The sequence below is a fragment of the Coniophora puteana genome, assembly GCF_000271625.1.
Source record: "Coniophora puteana RWD-64-598 SS2 unplaced genomic scaffold CONPUscaffold_10, whole genome shotgun sequence".
Lineage (NCBI taxonomy): Eukaryota > Fungi > Basidiomycota > Agaricomycetes > Boletales > Coniophoraceae > Coniophora > Coniophora puteana.
In genome coordinates, this window is record NW_006913062.1 from 2,054,776 (window position 1) to 2,079,629 (window position 24,854).

At 53.5% G+C, this 24,854-nt stretch overlaps 9 protein-coding genes across 9 annotated transcripts; 4 read left to right on the top strand and 5 right to left on the bottom strand.

Moving 5' to 3' along the window:
* Positions 1-83: 83 nt before the first annotated feature.
* Positions 84-1,969, top strand: CONPUDRAFT_156695 (uncharacterized protein; the record flags this gene model as incomplete). Its single annotated transcript, XM_007773519.1, has 10 exons — positions 84-128; positions 177-304; positions 356-724; positions 775-956; positions 1,014-1,055; positions 1,111-1,282; positions 1,335-1,604; positions 1,656-1,779; positions 1,811-1,837; positions 1,886-1,969. The coding sequence occupies 10 exons, from the start codon at positions 84-86 to the stop codon at positions 1,967-1,969; spliced, it is 1,443 nt and encodes a 480-aa protein (XP_007771709.1).
* Positions 1,970-2,704: 735 nt separating this feature from the next.
* On the top strand, positions 2,705-4,275 carry CONPUDRAFT_60762 (uncharacterized protein; the record flags this gene model as incomplete). Its single annotated transcript, XM_007772933.1, has 6 exons — positions 2,705-2,809; positions 2,873-3,067; positions 3,118-3,289; positions 3,338-3,672; positions 3,742-3,929; positions 3,996-4,275. 6 exons carry the CDS (start codon positions 2,705-2,707, stop codon positions 4,273-4,275), a joined length of 1,275 nt encoding a protein of 424 aa, XP_007771123.1.
* A 156-nt stretch (positions 4,276-4,431) lies between these two features.
* CONPUDRAFT_167664 (uncharacterized protein) lies at positions 4,432-8,137 on the bottom strand (the record flags this gene model as incomplete). The annotated part of the gene is made up of 4 exons (XM_007773520.1): positions 4,432-6,239; positions 6,293-6,494; positions 6,548-7,899; positions 7,954-8,137. The coding sequence occupies 4 exons, from the start codon at positions 8,135-8,137 to the stop codon at positions 4,597-4,599; spliced, it is 3,381 nt and encodes a 1,126-aa protein (XP_007771710.1). The 3' UTR covers positions 4,432-4,596.
* A 172-nt stretch (positions 8,138-8,309) lies between these two features.
* Positions 8,310-9,753, bottom strand: CONPUDRAFT_84005 (Clavaminate synthase-like protein). Its single transcript, XM_007773521.1, has 7 exons — positions 9,600-9,753; positions 9,422-9,544; positions 9,336-9,374; positions 8,959-9,286; positions 8,746-8,906; positions 8,480-8,693; positions 8,310-8,427 (listed from the first exon to the last, which is right to left on the bottom strand). Exons 1-7 carry the CDS (start codon positions 9,740-9,742, stop codon positions 8,371-8,373), a joined length of 1,065 nt encoding a protein of 354 aa, XP_007771711.1. The 5' UTR covers positions 9,743-9,753; the 3' UTR covers positions 8,310-8,370.
* Positions 9,754-9,926: 173 nt separating this feature from the next.
* Positions 9,927-12,560, bottom strand: CONPUDRAFT_128448 (HCP-like protein). Its single transcript, XM_007773522.1, has 4 exons — positions 12,364-12,560; positions 11,404-12,297; positions 10,778-11,350; positions 9,927-10,724 (listed from the first exon to the last, which is right to left on the bottom strand). The coding sequence occupies exons 1-4, from the start codon at positions 12,526-12,528 to the stop codon at positions 10,143-10,145; spliced, it is 2,214 nt and encodes a 737-aa protein (XP_007771712.1). The 5' UTR covers positions 12,529-12,560; the 3' UTR covers positions 9,927-10,142.
* Positions 12,561-14,644: 2,084 nt separating this feature from the next.
* On the top strand, positions 14,645-15,949 carry CONPUDRAFT_84007 (60S ribosomal protein L10). Its single transcript, XM_007773523.1, has 4 exons — positions 14,645-14,889; positions 14,946-15,184; positions 15,239-15,484; positions 15,545-15,949. The coding sequence occupies exons 1-4, from the start codon at positions 14,800-14,802 to the stop codon at positions 15,618-15,620; spliced, it is 651 nt and encodes a 216-aa protein (XP_007771713.1). The 5' UTR covers positions 14,645-14,799; the 3' UTR covers positions 15,621-15,949.
* Positions 15,950-16,085: 136 nt separating this feature from the next.
* Positions 16,086-18,727, top strand: CONPUDRAFT_167667 (uncharacterized protein). The gene is made up of 2 exons (XM_007773524.1): positions 16,086-16,423; positions 16,477-18,727. Exons 1-2 carry the CDS (start codon positions 16,188-16,190, stop codon positions 18,524-18,526), a joined length of 2,286 nt encoding a protein of 761 aa, XP_007771714.1. The 5' UTR covers positions 16,086-16,187; the 3' UTR covers positions 18,527-18,727.
* Positions 18,728-18,930: 203 nt separating this feature from the next.
* On the bottom strand, positions 18,931-20,637 carry CONPUDRAFT_145842 (alpha-ketoacid dehydrogenase kinase; the record flags this gene model as incomplete). Its single annotated transcript, XM_007773525.1, has 6 exons — positions 18,931-19,665; positions 19,718-19,956; positions 20,016-20,218; positions 20,269-20,384; positions 20,438-20,515; positions 20,568-20,637. 6 exons carry the CDS (start codon positions 20,635-20,637, stop codon positions 19,061-19,063), a joined length of 1,311 nt encoding a protein of 436 aa, XP_007771715.1. The 3' UTR covers positions 18,931-19,060.
* Positions 20,638-21,559: 922 nt separating this feature from the next.
* On the bottom strand, positions 21,560-24,458 carry CONPUDRAFT_108744 (glycoside hydrolase family 13 protein). Its single transcript, XM_007773526.1, has 17 exons — positions 24,232-24,458; positions 23,874-24,170; positions 23,769-23,812; positions 23,625-23,716; positions 23,477-23,577; positions 23,359-23,426; positions 23,238-23,302; positions 23,112-23,188; positions 23,001-23,056; positions 22,880-22,944; positions 22,746-22,822; positions 22,661-22,700; positions 22,348-22,602; positions 22,142-22,295; positions 22,037-22,093; positions 21,877-21,981; positions 21,560-21,820 (listed from the first exon to the last, which is right to left on the bottom strand). Exons 1-17 carry the CDS (start codon positions 24,305-24,307, stop codon positions 21,740-21,742), a joined length of 1,710 nt encoding a protein of 569 aa, XP_007771716.1. The 5' UTR covers positions 24,308-24,458; the 3' UTR covers positions 21,560-21,739.
* Positions 24,459-24,854: the final 396 nt, after the last annotated feature.

Sequence of the window (24,854 nt, forward strand, 5' to 3'; positions counted from 1 at the left end):
TCCTACCTGCTACCATCATCACAACACCGCCAGTTCTACACCCCATATCAACTGGCTCACTCATGCAAGGCCCCTGTGCTACAATGACCAGCTCCATGGTCTCTGGTGCATCGTATGGGTCTCAGCAGGTTTGTAGTTTTTGAGTCTGTGAGACAATTTTGACTAACTCGAACCAGGGAATGAACTACATGCACCACAAAGACCCCTACCTCTCTCTACAACAACACATATTCGAGCTGGAGATTGAGAACACCTCGCTTCTGGTGGAACGGGAGGCTCTTTGTGTCGAGAATAAAACAACAGTGTAAGTCCCATTCGATGTTCACATATGCGTGTCATTTCTGACACAATCTAGTCTGCTTTATGAGAAGCTTATCGCAAGCGGCGCTTTCCCCAGGTTTCCCATCACCAAGCTCAACCGCCCCACTTCTCCATCTCATCCCAACTACATTCGATTCTACACCTCGAAGGCCTACAACACCTGGCTCATCTCTGCCGAAGCTCAAAAGTCTGACAACGCTTGTGGTCCTGAGCCATATCTTGAGCGGGCATCGGACGGAACCAAGCTCAACGCTGAAGATATCAGTCGAATTCAGAAGACATGCCGCCTTGCCTGCGCAGAGCTGGTCCAGAGAGCTTTGGCTCCGCAAACCTGGAGCCAGATCAGTGCATCCGGGCGTATTCTTGTTCACTCCATCATGGAGGAGAACCACCCAGAATTTGTGTACGTGTTTATCATTCGTGGCTGTGACATTGTGTTGATATTATTATTAGGTTGGATAGCGACGGGTACAAGCTCAAGCTCTCCTTCACTAAGTGGTACCCTGGTTGGAAGCAGAACAACCTCGACAAGGACGGGAGGTGGCTCCGGAAGGAGTCGGGTGATGACATTAAGGAGGAGGAGGATGGTGATGGTGAGGGGCATGCAACCAGTGTCAAACATGCGAGAAGCGATAGTAAGCAGTGCACGATATTACTACTTGTCCTATCTAACTGCCACACTCTATTTCTAGGCCACGTTCCTGCATCACAGAGGGCGCTGAAAAGGAGTAAAGGTGACGCTTATTTACTCATAATACATTCTCATTGACACTTACATGTTCCAAGTAGTGGAGACCTCTGTCTCCCCCGCACCCCAAGCAATCAACTCGGCGCCTCCTGCAAACACGAATGTGCCAGCAACGCCTACTTCGATGGAGGGCAATGAAAGCGATAGCGATGACGGGCTGAAAGAGCTGTGTTTTGGAGATACTGACGAGGAGATACAGGTTGAGGATCTCCTGTACATCGCCTCCTTCCTCAGATTGCTAGCATCATCTGACTTTGTCATATAGATCCCTGGCTACATTTGCAACTACGAGGTTCATCACAACTTCGCCCGCATCTCCCACCACTGACGCAGCCACCAAAACCCCTGCTGAACCCACTATTGCCGACACTAGTTCTCGAGGCTCCCCGCCGACTCAGAACGATGAGGCCGAGGTCAAGCCCATCAACACTCCACCTCCATCCCCGGATGCTGCTGCCACTCCAGTCCCCATTCCCACTGTTAATGCTGACACGGGTTCAAAAATGCGCGTCAATTACAAGAAACCCAGCGGAAAGTAAGTACTCAAATGCAGTGTTTCTATGATCTGTACTGATATTCTCCTTAGGATGCTCTGTGCCCACCGTTACCTACGCTCCAGCAATCCGGCGGTTTCTAGCAAGACAACGGCGACATTCAACACGTACTATAGCAGACTCCCCCAAGAAACAAAGACGTTAATTACTCTGCTCGTGCGAGGAGTATACTCTCACCTCTTTACAGCTTTACGATAGCGAACATTCGAAGCTTGTACGTGATCTCAGCTTGCTTTCGTCATCGTTCTAACAGCTCCTATAGGTCTCCGAGGGCAAGTGGGACAAGAACGCGAACTACAAAACAAATCTGTCTCTCAAAGACGCTCTCAACAGCGACCTTCTATGACAACACTTTCCTCATCATCTTCGTTGTATTCTCCCGCTTTGTGCTGCTCTGTATCCTCTGCTCGGCCCGTTTAGCTGCTCTCGTGTAGCCCTGCTCAGACAACTGCTGTATTCCTGATTACCAATGCTGTGTCCCCGTGTATTCTATACCTGCTGTAGCAATCATATCCTGTCATATTGCCCATCCTAATCGGTCGCGCGATTGCTATTGCCTTTTGATCGTTGTAATCATATGGGCTCAGATAATGCTCCAAGATGCGTACCATGCTAATATGAGTGTATATGATTGTACGATTATGCTCATATGAAGTCAGATGGTATCCTGCCCCGTCCGACATGCTATTGCAGATTTATGATACAGCACGCGTCTGGCATACGTGCATATGAGTACCTCCATTGCTTGATGGCGTTTCAAATCCCGATCACATGTGAGCATCCACGCTCCGCTGCACTCATAGCGGATTCTCACTGGGTTTCATGACCGACACTGACTGACAGTGTCGGTCATCCGACTTGCAATCCACTGATTCATCCCCCCATTTAGTGATGTGTAGTCGATTGCGACTGGCTGCAGCCGGAAATGAACTTTGCGACAGAGGTCACTCGTGACGGTTGTGACGCGAACCGTCGTCCTGCGTAGGTGAAACCCCGCTTCTTACTGGCGGTCACCGACCGCAATCCACTGGTTTTGAGTCACTCTCTGGGAGTAGCGCAGGCTTGTTTGGTTGCACACACCATGCCTCCTTCCTCTCCTCGATACACTTGCTCCCATGCTGGATGCCCCAAAAGCTATCGGAAGCCCTCGCGACTGAAAGAGCACCAGCGCTCGCACACTGGTGAAGTATGATTAGCTGCACACACCACGCACCCGCTCGCTTGCAAACATTCTACTCCGGTTTTTCAGCGACCTTTTGCATGTACAACTTGTCACAAGTCATACCTTCGCGAGTCACATCTGCAAGCTCACGTTCGAAGCCATCTCCCTGATTCAACGCGGCCGTACGTCTGCACTCACGACAGTGATTGCCAGAAGCGGTTCTGGACATCGCAACATCTACGTGTGCACGAGTCTACTCATTCGGGCACCAAAATCTACGCAGTGAGTAGCCAGACATGGTGATGTTGGTTCCCTATCTCATTTATGAGTAGTGTCTGGAGCCAGGCTGCGACGAAGCATTCTCAAAACATCATCAATTACGCTCGCATGTATGCGACGTGCACGCCCCTCCCGGTACAAAGCCCTACCAGTGTGATCATCCTTCCTGCTCGAAGTCATTTTCCACGAATCAGAAACTGCGATCACACCTCAAGATGCATGATGGTGCGTAAACTTGCCTTTCTAGCTGCTCTCTAACTCGAACCTCTGCAGATAGACGATATACCTGTTCACACCCTTCATGCCTGCCCCCATCCGGCAGTTCACCAGCACACTATCCTACATGGACCGCTCTTCAGTCTCACATCCGAACCAATCACCCTCCAACATGTACGCACCCATCCTGCGATGGGCGTACCTTTGCTTCAGGGCAAAATCTCCGCGCGCACATGAAGTTGCATGAACAGCGTGATCTTGAGTCGTTGATTGACCAAGTCGACAGCGATGTTGATGGACAAACGACTCGGCCACGAAAGCGAAGGCGAGGTGGTGAGCTGGGACGTGATTGGATATGCGACATTGTCGGGTGCGGCAAGGACTTTAAATCAGTACGTCCTCACTTTATATTTCACTGAACCCACCTCAACCTATTTCTCGATGCGCTATAACACAATTAGAAAAAGGCCCTTACCACTCATCACAATGTAACCCATCTCGGTCGACGTACACACGTATGTCCTCACGCACACTGCGCAAGCAAGTTCGGGTACAAACATCTGCTAGAACGGCACCTCGCCCGCATCCACTGTAGCTCAGCTTTGGACGAAACGTCGTCCGAGGACGTATCGGACGATTACGAGTCGTCGTCAGGCGATGATACCGGATCTGATGACGGCGATGACGGCGGCGGCGGCGGCGGCGTCCAGGGCAGAGAAGGTCCAATCTTGAGCATAGAGTCAATCACCGGTCAAACGTATGAGGCTCGGGCACGAGCGAACCCCAGACTTATACAGTGCCCTTTCCCCGCTGTCGAGCACTTGATGCCTACAAGCGCAAACGGAGCAGAAATTGATGGCTCAAGCTCCAGTGCCGAGTGTCGACACGTCGTGAGCCGGGCCTACGACTTGACGCGACATCTCAAAGCTGAGCACGGACTTTTTGCGGATAGATCAAAGGTCGACGAGTGGATGAAGGCACAGAAGAGGTCTTGAAGGATAAAGAGGCTCCCGTACTTCTACCTCTGGATTTGGTTTTCCAGTCATATGTTGTTCCGTTTAGATATGATACACTCATCTTAAAGTTGATGCCATACCGGCAAAGTAGAATATTCCCTCGCGCATTCCGCGCTCAGATTGCATGAATTGATTACATGGAAAATGAAACGAATGTGACCACCGTTTGGTATAAGGTACGTGGTATCCCAATAGAAAAAGGCATTACGAATACTACTAATGAAAAAAGGAGCGACTTTGGTATACTTGAGCATAATCAGAGCGACAAAACAGAACGAAACGAACGCAGCCAATAAGCAATCACAAGTCTTCGCCGACAGCGTCAACGACATACAAGACCTGCTGCGGCCGTACAAAGAGTCCACGAGATTCTTGGTTGGATAGGTCGGAGGGAGCAGGGGAGGCACTTCTCAAGCGTTTTGATCTCATAGTACCGACGGTAAGATGATTGGCGTCACGTTTGAGGTTAATGGAGCCCTTGAGATCCACGGCTGACGAGCCATTAATCCAGTCAACACGCCTCCGTCGAGGCGCACGATGGTCATCCCCAAATTCCCATTCAGAACCGGCGTTGCCAATGTCAAAGTATCGGACGCCACCCCACGTTCCGTCGTTCCACTGCCGCCCATCAGTTGGATCACCTGCCCAACCGTCGCCGATTGGGACCTCGACGCCAACCCACGGACCCACTTCTCCTTCGACCTCGCCGATATAACGAGCAAAGGCACGGAAGCGCTTTCGCTTGGAGGAGATTATACATGGTATGCCAATGTCTAGACATGCACCACGAGGGAGGTTAGACACCGCCTCCTCTGACAACGAAGCTGTCTGGTCCATGGGGGTCCGGGGTGTACTTGCTGTGATCGTCTCGGTGGACGTCCGGCTGTGAGCAGCAATCTGATCGGGGGTCTCTGTATCAGCGGCTGGTCCATCGTCGCGTGCGGTCTCCTTTGCCTTGCCCTTCTCTCCAAAAATACTGTCGGTAGTAGGGACGGGAGGCGAGCGCTGTTTCTTGATGACGACCTTTGAAGCAGGTGTCCTGGCCGCAGTGGAGGCACGATTTGGTGAAGCCTTGATGGTGGCATTGGGGTTTGGTTTAATCGGTTCCTTGGTGGAGAGCCTTGAAACAGATGATTTACTGGTGACCGCTGACGAGGTTGTAGCGGTAGAGGCCGTGGAGTAGGTAGAGGAGATGCGGGTCCTCATCGGGCTCTTGCCAGCCGTGCCCACTGTTCTGGCACTGGCGGTCGAGACCGAGGAGGCAGTTGATTGCCGTCGTGCCCTTGCAGCGCTAGTTGTAGGCGTTTGAAGGTTGGAAGAGGGGGAGGGTGCAGTTCTGAAAGTAGACGACTCGCTAGTAGCAGAGGACAAGGCCGAAGCAGGTCTCGGGTTAGAAGGTATACGGAGCGAGGGAAGTGCGCTGCCGTTAGCATCGGAGGCAGCGCCGCTGCGAGTTGACACATTGGAGGGTCGCGAGTGCAGGGATGGGGTGAGGGACTTGGTCCGAGTACTGGTGCTAGCTGTCGACATGCGGCTAGGCGTCGTCCGGGGTGTTGTTCCGTTGGTATCTGTAGCCCGCGATGAAGGGGTTTTCTTGGAAACTCGCTTTTCGGTCAAGGTTGATGCAGTGGAGCCGACGGAAACGAGAGAGACACGGTCGGGCGTCAGTTTCGAATCTGGACGACCGTCGTTGCCGTGAGCACGGGGAGTTGCAGGGGCATGGGGCCTCCGAGACACGGCACTGCGGGCTGACCGAACAGAGGCGGAGGAGGAAGCGACGTCGCGCTTTGGGCCAGTCGAGCGGTTGAGCACGCTAGCACGCAGTGAATGCATACTGACAGTGTCAGACTGGTCATCGGTCTTGACGAGGGACGGCCGGCCATTCTTGACGGGTCGACCGGTAGCGTTCGGGTTTTGCATATCTTCGACAGGGATATCAATATCTAAGATGCATGTTATTGCGTGAGCGATGATAGAAAAAATGTGAAGCACGCACCATGACTTATCTCGCTCAGCGTCCACGTCTCAAGACCATCAAAGCCGCCCTCCTGGCGAATCCCCATCCAACGCTTGCGCATCCATCGAAGGACGTCGGCTCTGGTTTCGTCCACCTGAACACGGACTTGCGACGTCTTGGACAGCATTGGGCTGTCAACATCTCCCTCTTGCGTTCGTAGGAGAATTGAAGATATGAGAGTCTGGAAGTGGTATTGTTAGAATTTACCAAGAATACAAGGTCAAGTACACACACCTGATAAACCATACCAGCGTATTTCTCGTTTAGACCTCGCTTTAATGCATCCATGACCCACCCCACACGTTCGCCATCCTCGAAATGAACACCGTCGGCGTCCATGATCTCGAGCCAGTCGGGTTGCTCGAAACACTCTTCGACATGAGATACGAGACAATCGTCGATTGCTTTGCGGGCAGAATTAACCATATCCCGGGAGATGTCTGCCCAGGCGTCGATGACAGCATCGAGTTTGCGAAGGGCGTGATTGGCGGAGAAGAGTAGGGGGAAAACGTTGAGGGGGGTAGTTCGCTTGGCCAGGCCCTTGAGGACGTTATCGCGGGTTTTCTGAGGGAGGGTGGCAAACTCGGAGGTACACCAGCCCTCACCAAAGATGCCGACGAGGGCACGACGAGCACCACGCTCGAGATGACTATTTTTGACGTCTTCGGCGATGGCGAACTCGAGTACACGAGGGATGCGACGGGCGCATTGGCGGCAACGACAACCACCAGTTCCCCACTTGCCGCCCGTGATGCGTTCGTATTCGGTAAATTCAAGGAAGGCATGAAAAAGACCATGAAGCATCTCTTGTACGATGCGTGACTGTACTTCATCATAGAGACAATCGAGCTGGAGATAGGTCGCGGACTTCATGATGGCAAAGGCGGTGTCTAGATCGTAAGTCCGATGAGAAAAGACGAGAGTGCCGGTGTAGATGTATCCAAGAGTGAAGTGGAGGGAGGCAGGGGTAAAGGGAGGAGAAGGGAGTGTGACGGTGGCCAACTCGCCGAGGTTTGTGGGTGTTCCCCACGAGATAAACTGGGTGTAAAAGTATGGGGAGCGGGACATGAGGATGAATTTGTGGGAGGAAAAGATGGCGGTTGCGGGTTCATGGTTGCTGGAGCTGAATGTGCCGGAGAGCTGGATACGAACATCGGAATAGAGACGAGACCTCCACATGAAGACGAGATCCTTCCTGAGCTTGTCCAGCCTGTTCTCCTCTGCATCTTCTGCATCGACGAGTTCGCGGCTGTCGGAGGTGTCGAAGAGAAACTCGAAAGCCTCTCCGAGACCCTTTCCTGTGTAGAGATACTCGAGCTCGTTGGAGAAGAGGACGGAGTTGACGGCCAAGGGTATGCGGAGGTTGCCGCCGTTGAGTGTGGAGGGAGCAGGGGACGGGGCTAGGCCAAAGGGGGAGGGGGATCGGGAGTTGCGGGGCAAATCGAGGGTGAGGGAAAGGGAGAGAGACGACTGCGCTGGGGCTGGGGTGGCAGAGGGAGAGTATGGGGATGGCGACGCTGCTGGGGCAGGGCGGAACTGGAAGTAACGGGCCTGGAACGATGGGGGAGCTCTCGCATATACGATTGCTGCAAATCCATAATTAAGTGCAAAAAAACAGGGGGAGCGGGACAGAAACGGACCTTTGTGACCCCAGACGAGCTCTGGTTCATCAGACTGGTGGTCGCCATCGGACTGCAGTTCCCATACGACATCGGGGAAGCGGTCCTTCGAGTGGGCAAAGAGACTTGTTAGCGCGTCCTGCCATGCCTGTGTCGAGCATCTTGCTGCTTCCTGTACACCGACCGGCGGAGGAGGAGATGCCATTGACGTTGGCAACAACGACTGGGACAGCGACGGGCGTCGGGCTGACCGTCAGCGTCGTCCTCGAGCCTGTGCTAATAGTGGTCAACGTTGGAAACACGTGTTGTCTTGGGTTAGGGTTCTTCTCTCCTCCAAACAGCTCACAACTTGTCTTCAAAACATGAGCCAACTCTCACTTTATGACGTCGTCGTATTCCAACTGCTACATGATATATACAATACATAACTACGTCATATCAGACCACCTGCTCGTTGTGTTCCGTACCCCGACTCGCCTTCCACGTCTCCGGGCCCTGCATCCACGTTCAATCAGAAATCAGCCAATAAAATGATCATCAAACATACCTTCCAGTTTTTGATCCTCTGATTCTTGATTCGTCTCGCGAACCACTCTGCCGCCGTTGACCCCGTCTCGAATGTCTTCCCAGGTCGTTTTGCTACCCCGTCTGCAATCGCTTGGCTATCCTCCACGAGCGCTCTCAGCGCCTGCGAGTCACCCGGACGAAGGAAGAACACGAGCGACCATCTCTCGTAAGCACCTTGAGCACCAGGCGGTGGCCTGCAACCGTCGTGTTAGTCACCCATATATCCCAGAAAATGACCTCACTTGCACGACACGGTGAATGTTGGATTGCAACACTCCTCCACTGAAAACGTACAACGCGTCACCGACGTTGCAAATAGCATGTCCCGGGATCGGTCGAATGTACGACCAATGTGCGTGCCCGGGCGGCAGCACTTGTAGACCACCCAGCTTGTTGTGCAAGAACGACTGAATGAATATTAGCGAAAACGACATGAAAGAGGCCATTTCCCCGCCTCACCAAGGACCCAAAGTCGGTGTGCGCCTGGAGCGCAATCTTCTCCGGAGGCATGTCAGGCATCGGCGGATTCTTGATCACTCGCGCTTCACTCCCGCTGTACTCCTGTAAATCGTGCAAGCGCGCGAGCGTACCCTTAGGCAGACCCAGTTTGTCATTGAAGACGTTGAGGAGCGTATAGACAACGTCGAGTGACTTGCGCACGAACGGTGCGACTGTCGACTCCATACTCTTGCTAACGGTGTCCGGGTATTCGCGGCGGGCGATCTTTGGGTAAGCCAGTGCATCATCCTTGGATATGTTCATGAATTCCACCGTGTCGAGGTTGACGCTGCCATGGTATGAGAGACAATACGTGTCTGGAAATTGCCTTGACATACCCGGTCTCATCGACGGCGTTGGCACCGGCACGCTTGTATCTAATGGCAAGTCAAAGAGGGTTAGGTATCAAATGAACAGGACATACCCGCAAGATCGACCGCCGTCTCCCTGCTCGAATTTCATCTTTTCTTCGAACGGGAGGTCCATGGTCTCGACACCCATGTCGAACATGCCCTCGACCTGTTCGTCTGCTCCATGGTTCTTGAGGCTAATAGTTTTCAGATTAATTCCGAGCTCAGGTCGGGCTTATAGTCTTTACTCACTACCAGAAGCCGAGGGAAGTGGCTGCCTCCCAGAGCTTATCAATCTCTTGCTTGTCGCCTTGAGAGATAAGGTGGTAGTCGATGATCAAGAGGGGATGGGTAGGAACATCCTCGGGAAATGGGGGGAGAGTTGTTCCAGGCATGACTTGTCCAGTCTAACTGCTGGAGGGTGGGGAGTATATATACTGGGCGTGTGCTGCCGATGACCGACATGAACAGCTGACTGGGATGAGAACGACATTGATAAACGGAGCAGTCGGACAAGTCATAAATAGGGGCTATATCGTCTACCCCATGTGAACTTCATTTGCCTCGAGACGGATCCAGAAATATGCCTTTTTTAAACGCATACAGTAAAGTAACTGACAATCGTTAACTGGAATAAATACACGGGTATTAGCTAGCTACTACTATAGCCAGTCCGTCTGATTATTGACATGAGCTGAGACCCACAGCTGTCTCTATTAGTCCATAACTCGGAAATGTACGTGGAGTATCGCATTATCAGTCTCAGCATCCACCACAGAGTCAATCTTGTCATCTCTACATGATCACACACTCTTTTTCTTCCAACTTCGTAGTCGTAATGCCCATGTCGGCAAATGTCTGCGGCGCGTGTTTCTTGCCTCCAGCTGATCCACCCAAAGGCGCCCCTTGGTCCGGCTGTGGTGTCGGGAGAGACCCAGTGCCAGACGGCACCCGCTGCGGTCCACCAGGGCGCCCTCCTCGGTGCGGTGGAGACTGGCCTGGCGGTGGTGTTCCAGGGTTCGACCCCGGATCAACGAGCGTGAATCGATGTTGATTGGGGAATTGCCGTTGTCCCGCACCCGCTTGCTCGTTCACAGGTGCAAGGCTGCCCGGGCCACCCGCAGCTGCAGTCACCCGCGGCTGCCTCGCCCGCGAATTCTTGCGCACCAGGTCCACGACCTGCTGTGTGTCTTCCGTGGAAGCCCGAGGGGCGGCGGGTCCGCCAACCTGCTCCGAGCGCTGCTTAGCCTGTGTCCGCTTGCGTACCAGCTTTGACTCCGTCAGATTGTCGTGCTCCGATCGCGACAGTGCCTGCGCATCGGGCTGCGATAGCGCAGCGAGCCGATCTGTGGCGTCTGTGTTGCCGTGAATTGACGCCTGGTTGGCGGCTAATTAAATACACTGCGCAGTTGACCAAAATACGAACCCACCTTTTCGTACCACTCCTGAGCTGCAACGAGATCCTTCGAACCCCCAACGCCGACCTCGGCATAGTAGCCCATGGCAAACTCGGCGCTGGCCAAACCTTTGCGGGCCGCCTTTTCTGCAAAAGTAAACGCGAGTCCTTCGTCCTTGTCGAAGCTTCCCTCGGCGCCACAGAGGAACCACTTGCTGAGCGCCATGTCGGCTTCGATCTCGCCCTGCTGGCTGGCGAGCGAGTAGTACTGGACGCTGAGAAGGGCATCGAACGGGAACGGCGACTGGGCGAATTCGTACGCATGGCCAAGTTTGTACTGAGCAGGAGCGAAGTTGAGGTAAGCGGCACGCTCGATGTGCTTGCGGGCCTCGAGTTCAAGTGAAGATCCCCTCGGGATGAACGGGCCGAAGTACTGATCGGGTACGGTGACGTGGGAAAATTCGCCAAGGAGGAGGAGCCCATAGACGTAAGCTGGCTGAGGAACCTGAATGGAAGCGAGCGTAGCGGCACGATGGAGAAGAGGGATGGCAGCATCGTATGCGACGGGGAGGCCTAATTGGCCCATGAGATTGGCCATGCCCAACCGCTGGAGATCGGGTCTGTTAGCGACAGCAAGATCAAAGCGGGAAGAGAACTCACGTAGATGCAGCTCTCCACATTAGCCTTGAGTCCGCGCTCGAAGCAGTCCCTTGCATGGGCAAAGTCATTGAAGTTCTCGTAATCACGGCCGAGCCTGAACCAGGCGAGTGGGAAGCCTGCCCTAGCGGATTTTTCGAAATCACGAAAGGCCATGCGCGGATTGTGAGGCACGTGGTCAGGGTAGGCACCTGAAGCTTCGAGGGTGGCCTTGAGGTAAATCGCCTCTGCAATGTGGGTCGGGGTGGGTGATGGGAGCGGCTGGGTGTCGGCGATCTGGATGATCATGGATACGGCAGCCTGTGAAAGGCGAAGGAGCTGGGGATCGTGTATTTCGACTGGACCGACGGGGATCTCGGCGGAAGGGTTCTGCTGGCTGCGATCGACGAGCATGAGGACGTCGCGAGCCCAGTTGACTTTGAAAGAGGGATCATGGGTGGGCTGTTGAACGACGGGGAGGGCGCTGGCAAGCGACTGTGGTGTGGGTAGGGGAGCGGTGAGGGAGGCAGGAGGAGCGGTCTGGTGCATGGCGGGGGGAGACTGTGCTGGGGAGGGAGGGTACTGGGAGTACATGGAAGAGGCGCGTGGGTGGTGAGGTTGGGGAGGGCCAAGAGAGACGGCGGACATTTGAGGGCTGAGAGAAGACGCGGCTACAGAGTTTCTGTACTGAGGCTGTGATGAGGGGTGTTGACCTTGGGGGTGTGGCCTCGGCGTTGCCGGCAATGCCCAGCCTCCTGCAGGGCCAATAGAGGACGATCTCGGGGAGGGCGAGTGAGTCGGCTGATACTGGACGGCCGCTGGGTTGACGAAGCCCGGGTTGGGATTGACGGGAGGGCGAGGGGAGAGGGTGCGGTAGCTTTGGTGAGCGGCTAGCTGGCTGTCGAGCTGTCTGGCCATCTGTTTATGTAACAGTTATGTACCCATTAGTATTCAGGCCGGCTAGCTGAAATGACATGTACACACGTTGGCGGGCAGATCGGGGTCTAGTTTGTGAGGGCGGGGAGCGACCAACGGCTGTTCGAAGTGCGGCTGGGACGGGCCTGGATCGATGAGGAACTCTGGCGGGGGAGGTGGAGCGTGTGGCTGAGGAGGGTGGTTGGGAGGAGGTGGAATTGGGAGATGGCTCATGATATGTACCTGTGTCGTAACTTGTGCGCTTCCCGAGCCTTGTCTTGCTGATCAGATTTGAAACGTCAGAATCACCACTCGATGCGTCCAGTTATACTCCCATCTTGGGCTGTGTCTCCCTGCATAGCTCATCATCCATCATCGATCGCATCGCCCTCCTTCCGCAGCTCACAGAATAGCCTCTGCAAATCCACACAACTCAGCCACCTCCGACAGCATAGGCGCCTAATATCCAGGTTTCAAATTTCAGGCCCAGGTTCAGCCCCGTTTCCATCTCTAAAAGTGTGCCGCAATCCTTTTGGCTATATATTCTTGCGTAACAGGCCCATTCTTTTTATTTCAGGCACTTCGAGTAAATGCCATCCAGGGCACTCGATTATCCTGGCCCTCTCGTCGTTCATTCTCTCTCTTTGCCCGACGAAAAAAAAAAGGTCTTGCTCTAGTCCGCCATGAACGTGTTCTTTCGGGAATGTACTTGTCACTGACCTTCATCCCACGTTCGTTCTCCCACTCGTCTGATGGTACAGTATTGGTTAGGCGCCAATCTATTATTACCCAACCTAATTATCACACCACCGATCCAGCTTGAAACTCGGTTGTCCTCGATTTAGACGTCAGCCGCCACCTTTGCTTTCACACCGTCCTCTTCAGCTCGGTGTTCCGTGCAAAGGAATCCCGGAATAATCTTCCCCTTCGCCCACGTCATGCGCCTTGGATTCGGTATAAGATTGCTCACGGACAAGCATGAGCAACCAGCTTGGGAAAAGGTGCACAGGTCCATACCCGTATCCGACCACACACTCAGCTTCTTCGCACCTTTATGATTGATCGCATACGCTCTCTGAGGTTACTCCGATGTAGGAGGCTGTCTCGGATTTCTATTCAAATGTCGATCTTCAGGAGAATCATGATGATTTTCTTTATTCCTTACGATCTACGAGGTCAGCGGCAAAGAGATGATCAACCGCTATCATGGCTTGCTTTCAGGCGATGAAATGAACCGTCAGGACGTAGCTAGAGTCCCAATGTCAACGCTCACCTGAACTGAATATGTGGCGAGCGATGTGCATCAAATAATAAACCCCAGGTCATTAACCGCGTTTCACTGCCAACGTTACCTTCAGAGAGTGTTACTCAACATATAATATATTGTTATTTGACCGCTTTGTGACCCGAACATGCGGATAGACGTGATGTTGACATCCCATCAACGTTTCAACACGAATGTCGTGAGTGTTACATATGCCGACTTTGAGATTAATCTTATGCTGTAGGATTTCGACGCTGATCGTCTAGTCTGGCAATAAACTTAGCATCACTTTCATATGTACTAGTGTCTCGAGGATATCGTGTCCTGGTCCCAGGCCTTCTGACTCCTTCTACAATGCACCATTAACGCATAAGAGCTTGAAAATAGTGGTATTCTCATAACCTACAATAAGCCCGTATGAGCGAAAGTCCACGACGGGCTTAAGAGGGCATCCAGAATATCCATGCGTTTGCCACTATGAATTCAAAACCCTGTCTAAGAAGCGCATTGCCATGAATATATGTTGTATCACTGCAACCAGTTCTTGGGTATTATAAGTAGTGACATTATTACTTGATAAGTACTTTAAATAATAAGGTGAACACGGCGACCTGGGTTCTCATAACTAGCTCCTCGTTACTAAAGAAACCTCAAGAACAGAGCTGTCCGGATGTTAGTAAACGGCACCTTGCACGTCTGTCTTTGATAAATTTCAAAATAATGAGGAACTAATTATTGAAACCCAGGTAGTTGCATTCACCTTATGATTTACAAGATTTTTATAGTTAGAACATCACTATTACCAAGAAATGTTTGCGGTGTATGGGGCGGTAATGTACGCATGCAATACCCTGCTTGAAGACAACGTGTCGGGCCCGGGCCACAGAGTTATTCGCTGTGTTCGACTCGACGGAGTCGACGCGAGTCAAGTCTTCCGGGGCCGGCATTGGCCGACGTCGGGGTATTACAAAGCGTGCTGACTGGGAGTTGGGAATCGTGAGAACGTGTGGCCCTTACTCAGCTCTCGCCGTCCCTCATAAGCGCGACGAGCACAACCCTTCCACCCATTCTAACCCCCCTCCCACAGCTCGTGAGTCCCTCCCCCGTCGTGCTGACCTTCCTTTCGTCATTGGACGCCGAATCCATGTCCTTTCGGGCTGGATGGCTCGTCAAATGGCTGGATTGAAGTGCTGGAGTCTGGATAACGCAAGCTGACCAAGGCATTGTTTGAAACAGTCAAAATGGGTCGCCGTCCCGCTCGCTGCTACCGTTACTGCAAGAACAAGCCGTACCCCAAGTCACGGTATAACCGTGGTGTCCCTGACCCCAAGGTGCGTCATTCGCGTAGGTCGGAAGCTGGTGACGGATCCTTACATTGAATTTACAGATTCGTATTTTCGATCTTGGTCGCAAGCGTGCCTCCGTCGATGAGTTCCCCTTCTGCTGCCATCTTGTCTCGGACGAGTACGAGCAGCTTTCGAGTGAGGCCCTCGAAGCCGCTCGCATTTGCGCCAACAAGTATGTGACCAAGACCTCGGGCAAGGATTCGTTCCATCTCCGTGTCCGCGTCCACCCCTTCCACGTTCTTCGCATCAACAAGATGTTGTCCTGTGCCGGTGCTGATAGGTGCGCTCACATAATGTCGAGGCCGTCAAACCAGTTGGCTGATTTGAAGTGAAGGCTTCAGACCGGTATGCGTGGCGCCTGGGGCAAGCCGTACGGCACTGCTGCTCGTGTGAACATTGGCCAGATCATCCTGTCGATCCGTTGCAAGGAGGCGAACGCACCCGTGATCCAGGAGGCGCTCCGCCGTGCGCGGTACAAGTTCCCCGGTCGCCAGAAGATCATTGTGTCGAAGAAGTGGGGCTTCACGAATGTCAACCGTGAAGACTACCCGAAACTGAAGGAAGACAAGCGTGTGCTGCAGTGCGTATCAAGGCGGCTATTCTACATGCACTGTGGCTCTGACATATTTTTATCTTGCAGGGACGGTGCCTATGTGCAGTTCATCCGCCCCAGAGGCCCTCTGGAGAACAACCTGCGTGCTCAGCTCCGTGCATAGACATGATGTGTAGATGGTGGGCTACGACTGTATGAATGCATGGATTTTCTCTCGGTGTATTCAATGGAGCAGAGTGAAGAGTGTAAGTGAGTGTGAACATGCCTCTTATTCACTACGCCGTCCAACATGGGCGGTGGATAGGGGAACAGAGGCAGAGATGGAATGACAGTCGTTTGATGAGAGGTGCGGATGTGGGTTGCTATCCGGGTCTCTAATTCTGATGTTCGCCTCATGGGCGTTGCTGTAACGAGTGTCGACATAAATGACTGTACGTACTTTTGTGTAAAGCCGAGTTTGAATAGAAGATGAACGTGTTTTGCGCGACGGCGAATGCATATGGTGGGAGAAAGTGGACGGAATGACAAATGGAGAGAGGGAGAGGGTGACTTGGCCTGTTTTGGGAATTACGAGAGAGCAGCGAGATTTGACCCCCCCAGCTCCACCGGATTTAGCCACACGTCGACTCGAAATCGTACGCTCCATTTCCCTTTCCTCTCTCCCCGCCAACGGTTAGCCGCACCTGTCCCTTCCTCCTGCCATCACGCCCACTGGGCCCCATCGACAATCATGCCCTTTGAACGCTATCTTCGCGACGACGACGACAGCAACAATGCCCCTTTCTACACCGACTACAATCCCTATCACCAGCAGCAGCAGCAGCAGGTCCAGTTTCAGATCCCCTCGTTTATGCTCAATGGCCCTCCTGCCCTCGCTCCAGGAGGCGGTGCCGAGGTCCTCCCTGTTGGCATGCTAGACAATAGCTCGTATGCATCCCAGTGGCTCCTCAACAATGGCTTTGCTCCGTCAGTCCCTGCAGATTATCCTCCTTGTTCATCCTCATCTTGTTTTCCAACAGCTTCCACTCCCCATCACCTGCCTTCTCTTGGAACAAGCAATTCTCGAGTGACTCCATTCCGTCTGATATCCCACCCCTTCCATCCATTGACCCGCACCAACTCCCACATCCACCCTCACAGCCACCTTCCGTCTATCACCAGCCACCCCTGTCCCACATCTCCATACCATCCTCAACCCCTCCACTCCCGTCCCCCGAGCCATCCCCCCACGTCCACCATGTCCCTCATGAGCTCATATCACCACCACAGATCTACGGTGCCCCTTCCGCTGGTGGCCTCCCAGTATATTCATCTTCAGGCTTTGATCTTCTCTCCGTCCTTGCACGCGTTGTCACCCGCCCCCATCCGAAAATAGTCCTTGGTCCCATTGATGCTTCATGTTCCTTCGTCGTCTCCGACGTCCGACGGCACGACGCTCCGATCATATATGCGTCCCCCTCATTCTACCACCTCACTGGCTTTGACGAACATGAGGTCATCGGGAGGAATTGTCGTTTCCTCCAAGCCCCTGACGGCAACGTGCATCGTGGCGAGTTCAGACGATTCGTCTCCCAGGAGGCCGTCACTCACCTCAAGAAAGCCCTCTCCGCCGATAAGGAGTGTCAAGCCAGTTTGATCAATTACCGCAAGAACGGTCAAGCCTTCATCAACCTCGTCACCGTCATCCCTGTCACCGGCGGCATCTCAAATCGCCTCGATGAGCAGGATGAGATCGCTTATCACGTTGGCTTCCAAGTCGACCTCACCGAGCAGCCCAACGCCATCCTCCAAAAGCTCAGGGACGGTAGCTATATTGTCAACTATTCCTCGACGGCTTCGCTTCCCCAGTCATTACCACTCTCGGCCCGAGACCGGCGACTTATGGGCCCTCCGCCAGCTGCCATCTCGAAAGACCTCAAGGCTCTACTCCTGGATGACAAGTTTATCGATTCCATTCCATTGACGACAGCTGCCAATCTCCCTATCAGTTCCTCGTCCTCAAAGTCTGACACTATTGATGGCAACCAGCTGCTCAATATGGTTCTCCTCGAGAGCCTACCCGACTTTATCCTCGTCTTATCTCTCAAGGGTGCCTTCCTCTATGTCGCACCGTCTGTTCGTCTATCGCTCGGTTACGAAGCCGACGAAATGGTGAACAAGAACATGGACGAGTTCTGCCATCAGGGCGATAAAGTCCGGCTAGAGCGCGAGCTCAAAGAATCTTCCGTCGTCCCCTCAGAGGCGGGTCTCTCTGCTCGTGCCATCCCACGCCCCGTCGACGCCGTCTTCCGCGCGCGCAGCAAGGCGGGTCCGTACGTTTGGGTAGAATGTCGCGGTCGGTTACACGTCGAACCTGGCAAGGGACGAAAGGCCATCATCCTCAGCGCCCGAGTCAAGCCGATGGCGAGGTTGCTTTGGGGCTCGATCGCGCAAGGTGGCGGGCTGGCCTACTCTCAGGATATGCATGGTCGCGAGGGGCCAAGCGAGTTCTGGGGCATGACCACTGCCAGTGGTACTCTCACCGTCGTCGGGGCCGGGGCGGAGCAGGTACTGGGGTGGAAGCAGGAGGAGATGACGGGTCGGGAGTTGCAGAGTTTCGTGAGCGCTGCGGAGAGCATCCGAAACGAACTGTCGCGCGAGCAGCCATGTCCAATCGTCTGCAACGCCCATCGGAAGGATGGCTCCATGGCGCTCGTCCAGGTTGTCCTCTACCGTCTGGACGGTGATGATTCGTCGTCTTTGGGTAATAGGTTCGTGTGCCAGGTCAAGGAGGCCGGGGCACACGTCCGGAACGACTTTTTGGACATGAACACGGATGTATTCGAGGGGCTGGACGCTACCCGAGAGTCGGCGTGGCACTACGAGCTTGAGCAGCTGAAGAAGAATTATGATCGGCTGGCGAGCGAAGTGCAGGCCCTGGAGGCGGGCACGGCGCGGCGGGACTCGCTTGCTTCGGGGTCGTCAGCAACACCCCCGCCGGCGGCGCAGTCGTCGACGCCGTTCCCAGTACCCAAGGAGTGGCGGAGTTTGGGGCAAAAGCGAGCTTGGGTAGGGGATGACGGACCCTGATAGATGGGCTGGTTGGTCCAGCGGTTATCTTGTTGTCGTTGTTGCTATCGTATGCTTTCGCTCAAATAGTACATTTACGAGCACAAATATTATTTTGTATGAGTATATACTTTGGCAGTCGGTAATGGTACTAGTACGCGTACTTTGCCTTTTTTTATTGGTGTTATTGCAGGTACAAATTATCTTACGGTCTAACACGATTTTTATTGTCCTTGCGAGTGCGATGAGGCCGCTGAAAGAAGTGCGGGGGATAGAGAGTAGATAGACGCGGACAGGATCACCACGCACACGACTGAAATTAGTCTTTGTGCCTGACAGAAAATGCCAGAGTTAAACCAGGAGGCGTAATTACGGGGCGTTTCATGAGATGCCCGCACTGGAGGGACAAGGGCTGGCAGATGGTTGGAAGGAACAGTGGATTGCATCATAATCAGCGCATTTATGGAGAGTAGAATACAGTACAGTGAATATACCAATACATTACATTACATGTCATAGTCGCCGTCATCAAGAAACGGGCAATTAGTGTGTGAGCTAAGGGAGTGGCTCTCGGTTGCTCGAGAGGCGGTTGAGGTGGATGTAGACGTCGGTGCCAAAGCCATCCATCGAAATCAGGCGGAGGTCTCCGCCAAAGTAGCGCGCGTACAGGCGCGACAAGGGTAGGCCGTACCCGAACCCAGCCATGGGGGCCTGGAAATCAGACGCCTGGAAGTCGGCCTCGATCGCCTTGGCTTCCATCGTGGTGTACATGTACGTCCAGATGAGCGGGATCGCAGACCGAGGGATGCCGCCGCCCTCGTCCGAGATCTTGATGGTGATGTCCTCCTTGCCCTCGACGACGACGACACGGATGGGCGGGAACGAGTCCTCGTTTTGAGGACCATACCTCTCAACGACAGCTCGGAGAGAGTTCTTGAGCAGCTCGAAGCAGATGTGGGACAGATGGCCTGGAACGTATGGGAAGGAGAGCTCGCGTGGGCAGATAAGCTGGACAGGGGGCCCTTTGAACATGGCATAGTGTTCCTCACAGACGAAACGCGCGTTTTCGATCGCTTCATGAACGATGTCGTGGACGTTTGCGTTGGTGCATATTATTCCGACATAGTCTTTGTGGGGTTGCTGCGTATTGAGAGCGACGTCTGTAGGCGTGCATAAGCAAATGAATGACACGACCTGTAAGTGAGGACGTACGTTGACCGATCAAGAAACGGATTCCAATGCGTGACATGTAGAAACGATCAAGCCAGGCTTGGATATCATAGCCAATGTTCTTGGCATTCTGGGACTGCTTCCACTCGAGGACGCCTTGGGCAACGGTGGTGACGGTTGGGTCATGGCGACGCTTGATGGCCTCGAGAGTGCGGGTGAAGCGATCGTTATAGTCACGGATCTGTGGTGGCCATTCGACGGTGCTAGTCTTTGCGTAGTATCTGGAGAGAGGCGCTTATATCAGTGGATGACGTGACACGTGTGGAGGAGCGGGCCGGACCTTCGTTCGACAGGCACGCGGAGCTTGACGTTACCGAGCCCGTTGGTGGAGCTGGTCGGTTTGTGGAGGGGATGTTCATAGTCGTCCAAGGCGGTCAAGGAGGGATTAGGGGTTGATTCTGGGAGGTAAATGTTGTCTGAGCAAGCAGAGAGAGCTTCTCGGGTGGGAGGATCAAGGGAGACTTGAGGGAAGCTTATGAGTTCCTGAGAAGGCGGAGGTGAGTAAGGGGAATGGTTTACAGTGATAAATGTACCTCAAAGGACTGAGCATACCAGTTCTTTACTCTGACGATTGAGGGCATGTCTGAGAGATTGTGGGGTAATTGGTCGAGCTCCTTGACACGGTGGGCCAAACGAACGGGCAGCTCGCCTGGACAAGGGAAAGTGAGAAAAGGAGGAGATGGCCAAGAGATGTGTGCATACTTGCTAGAAATTGGGAGGCCTTGAGGAGGGTTCCCTGCGACGGGTTCTGGCCAAAGAGGACCATCTGCTGGAGCGAGACTGGAATGACTCGGTGAGCGGGGAAGGAGGAGGGGAGAGTGGGTGTGCTGACCTCCTGTCTGGGGGAAGGATGCAAAGTGGTGGATTCTGTCCCATAGTCCTGAAGATATTCTAAATGCCATGATTGCTATGAGTGTCGACGTCGGAGGGACATGCAGGTGTTAGTGAATGTTGGGATCTGGATATATAAGTGTGGATCGACCCCTTTCTCTAATGCCTCATCTCCAATCACGTGTTACCCCGGATCATCCCCTTCCCGCCCTCCCTACAACCACGGCACAGCTCGAGTTCGTTATCCCGCCCGTCCACCGCAACCAACTAAAACATATTAATATTATAGTCTCTTGCTCCATCAATCTAAAGTCGCCTTTCCACTAATATATCTCCATCGTCTCTTTTCCTGCCGCCGGAATCACGCTCTTCCATTCCTTCCCCTTCGGTATCCAATGTATTCTTGTCCCCCGGCCCAGTCTAAGAGCAACCGCTTCGGCTTCATAACTTTCAGCCTCGTTGAGACCATCGCGTTCTTCCCCTTCGACCCCCATCGATCCAAGCTGTATCTTGAACCACAGATCAGAATTCAAAGCTCCACTTGAATGTTTTGTCCTGTGATCTAATTCCACGCTAGCATACCGTACATCCTATGCAATCAAGTAGCTTCCAATCCGCGTTGCACCAAGCTAGTTGCACCAAGTTAGACGTCCAGCCTATTCATACAGCCTAGATTGACTTTCGTGCCTGCTTTCTGCCATCGAATGCGGGACCGCCCGAACATGCTCCAGCCTCAATTTAGCACCCACCGGGCTGCACCGATTCCACCTACTCATCAGTGTCTCGTCTTCTCACCTCGCCGTCTCGTCAACTCAGTTATCCCTTCTCTCAGCCCGGCCCAGTGGAAACTTTGTCCAGTCGAGCCGGCTCTCCCCGCCTACGCATCACGGCCCGTGTTTGCAGCTCTCGAGCCTGTGATTGCTCCATATCGGCCGACCGTCTTGCCATCATGCCAGTCAGCAACCATTGAGATTGCCCTCATTCGACTTATGATCCTCAAAACTTTATTTCCATTCCAAAGGCAATCCGTAGCAGGTTGACCCTATGTAGCTACACATACCGCGCCAGTATCATACTTACATCATGTCTGACGCACAACCAACCTACCCTTTGAATACAAGTACAACCCATAAACCCAAGAAGAGACGGAAACGATAAAAGTCACTGGTGAGTTCACCTCCAGGTATCATCGAGGGTCTGCGAGCCGCTCGACGGCGCCGTGTCACTACGGTTCGGATCAGACTCCCACTCGATCTACACATCCATCATATAAGTTATTGAGCATCGTCCAAACTCCACTAGTAACTCACTGTTCCGTTAGTCTCCTTGCGGATGTACTTGTACTCAAAGGATGTCCCCGCCGGGACGCTCACAGTTGCCTTCCAGACTGGGTAGTCGTCCGCCGAAAGCGCGATCTAACCAACGTGTCAGTAGACGGTACTTGGATCGAGTACCTTTGATGCAACGCACGGAATTACTGGGATCCCACGACCCGAGTTCTGCGATGCTTCCTACAACAAATATGTTCTATGCGTGAGTCAGTTCTTTAAGCGGCGTAAGCAATGCAAGGACTACCTCTCCATAAGTCGTCGTGGCTGTCTCTGCGAAGTTGATCTCCGCATCAGAGGAACCAGTCGAGTTACCGGTGCCCATCGCGCCAGTGTGAAGAGCGATAGCCGCCCGCGACGAAATGGTGCCGGTGAAGGTCCCGTCAGATCCAACCGTGAATCTGTTACAGGCCAAGGTCAGTGCTCAGCCATTGAGACTAGGAAAAAACGGACGCAGCGCCAGCACATGATCCATTGGACGAAGGCGGTCCGGACGTCACCTCGCAGTAGCTGCCCGCAGCGAGAGACGTCTGGAACGTGGTCGACCAGTCAGAGTCCTCGTTGTTGATGGCGACAAAAGCGTTCGAGCCTCGTCCGAATGCAATCTGGCTCGAGGAAGGCGAAGACCAATCGGTCAAGTTTGCCGAGCCAGCAGAGGCTCGGAAGCCAACCATGCCCGCGATGGCCGGCCAGCGGTGCTGGCAGAGCCTGTAGAGACCAGTGAGCGGGGGGCACGACTTGTCAACTAAGGTAGGTTAGCACTCACCAGCCGTCTTGTCCACCGCTGGCAGTGCAAGTGCCAGTGCCTGCGACAGTCAGGGGGCGACTATACCTCGAACAGATGAACATACCATTATCTGGAGCACCCTGGTCAAAGTCGGTAATCTCGAAGCTAGAAAGAACGGTAGGTGTCCCGTACGGATGGGCCCTAGATGCGATATTAGCTCACAATGCAGACGAGCCCCACTGAAGATCGTCAACGTACAAGGAGAAAATGTGGGCAAGGACGTAAGCATTGGACGGCGAAGAGTAGTTCAGAGAGGCTCCAGACTACAACGAAGTCGGCAATGCAGTCAAGCACGATAACTGCAAATGAGTAGACGCACGCGTTCAGTGTCGTGATCGGCAACGAAAACGTTGGCGCTGGTTCCAGCAACCCAGCCTGAATATTTGATGAGTATGGCGCTCTAGAGTTTTCCATTGGTATGAAGACATACCTTGGTTGTCCAGATCTTGGAGCGAGTCGATGCCTCCGCCAAGGAAAGCAGATTGTAGTGCCGAGGTGTAGCGGAACCTGCTCGACTGTCAGTAAAGATGTCACAGTCGATAGGGCCAGCACTCACTCCATGACGTCCCCGTTGCCAGTGTAGAGCTGAGGCGTCACAGGCTGACCGTCACCCCAGATGACCTAGAGAGAATTGACACGATCAGAGTGGAAGTAAGGCGTAGCGGTGTCTTTCGGACCTCCTGGGTGATGTACGGCTTTGAAGTGAACATTCCGGCGATGGCAGCAATGTTTGCGGGATCAATATCTAGAATAGCCGTTGAGCTGTTAATAGAATCCAACCGCGTAAAACACTACCTTTGGCAGCATCGAGACGAAGACCCTTGACGCCAAGAGAGAGCAGATCGTTGACATAGTTGGCCTCGATTTGCTGGACATATTGGGTGTCCGTAGCAAGACTACATTCCATCAACGCGTGAAGAGGATGAAAAATGGTGTTACACACTCGGCGAGGTTCTCTAGCTCACAAGTCCAGACCTGCGTTTCATTGTTCCAATCTTCAATGGCATTGTTGGTGGTCCCACAATAATGGAAGTTCTGAAACCCATTGTCAAAAGGCAAGTTAGAGTGGTTGTAAGCTGAGACGTACGTCCGAGGTGTAAGGAACAGCAGCGTAGTCAAACTGAGTGTAGCCTGGGACAGTGCGGGTCAACTGACGCAATCAAGCATAAGATGAACGGAAGTAAATATTCACTGTTGCCGTCGGTCCCTGTGCCTCCGCCGGCGGTCATATGGTTGAGAACGGTGTCGGCGATGACGGACACGCCAGCGGTGGCACATGTGGAAACCATGTTCTGGAACTGGTCTCTGTTTCCGCGTTTGGAGGTGATGTTGTAGGAGACGGGCTGGTAGTCGGTCCACCACTGGTCACCTTGGATGGCCTCTTGGGGCGGGGATACTTGGACGAAGCCGTAGCCCGTCGGGCCGATGAAGTTGGTGCATTCTGACGCGATGCTGTCCCAGTTCCACTCGAAAAGCTGGATGATCACATCTGCAGTTGGACGCGCAGAATGATGAGTATGGGGTCTTCAAACTCGGGGGGGTGAACTTGCCTTTGTTGCCGGAGGGTGCTGCCTCGGCAGCAAGAGATGCTAGGATGGCGATGAAAACGCTCGCTTGAGCAATCATCTTCGTCTGCTGTCTAGAAAGCAGTGAGCTATGGCGACGAGATGAGATGGGACGGTTCTCTTATATTCCGCGCAGTCCTCGACCCCAAGTAGCTCGAGTGAATGTTGCCCCACGCCCACGATGGACAGATGAGCTGGCAAGGTCGTGTGTCATGGCTACAAAGGCTTGTTCTCGCACGATCAGCGGCCGACCGACCATCCGAGGGCTTCTGCTGGCAAATCAGGCCCGAGACCACATGTGTCTCCTCGACAAAATATCGTTACCTGTAAACATTCGCCCCACTCTGATATCTGGAACACTTTGACCTAACGATTGTTGCCAATTGGAAAGCAGCCGGCGGCATACGTCACTTGGCGGTTAAACACTTGACCATGATGGTGGTTGCCGGAGAATTGAACACCGGCCAAGACTGCAAAGCGAGTTGGCAAACTTATCGGCGCATGCAGCCGGATAAACACTTGTTGCTGGGGACCATGCTTTACTTTTAGAACTATACAGTAGCACGGTCTCTGCCCGCGCCCATGGTATGACCACCGATAGTCGGCGC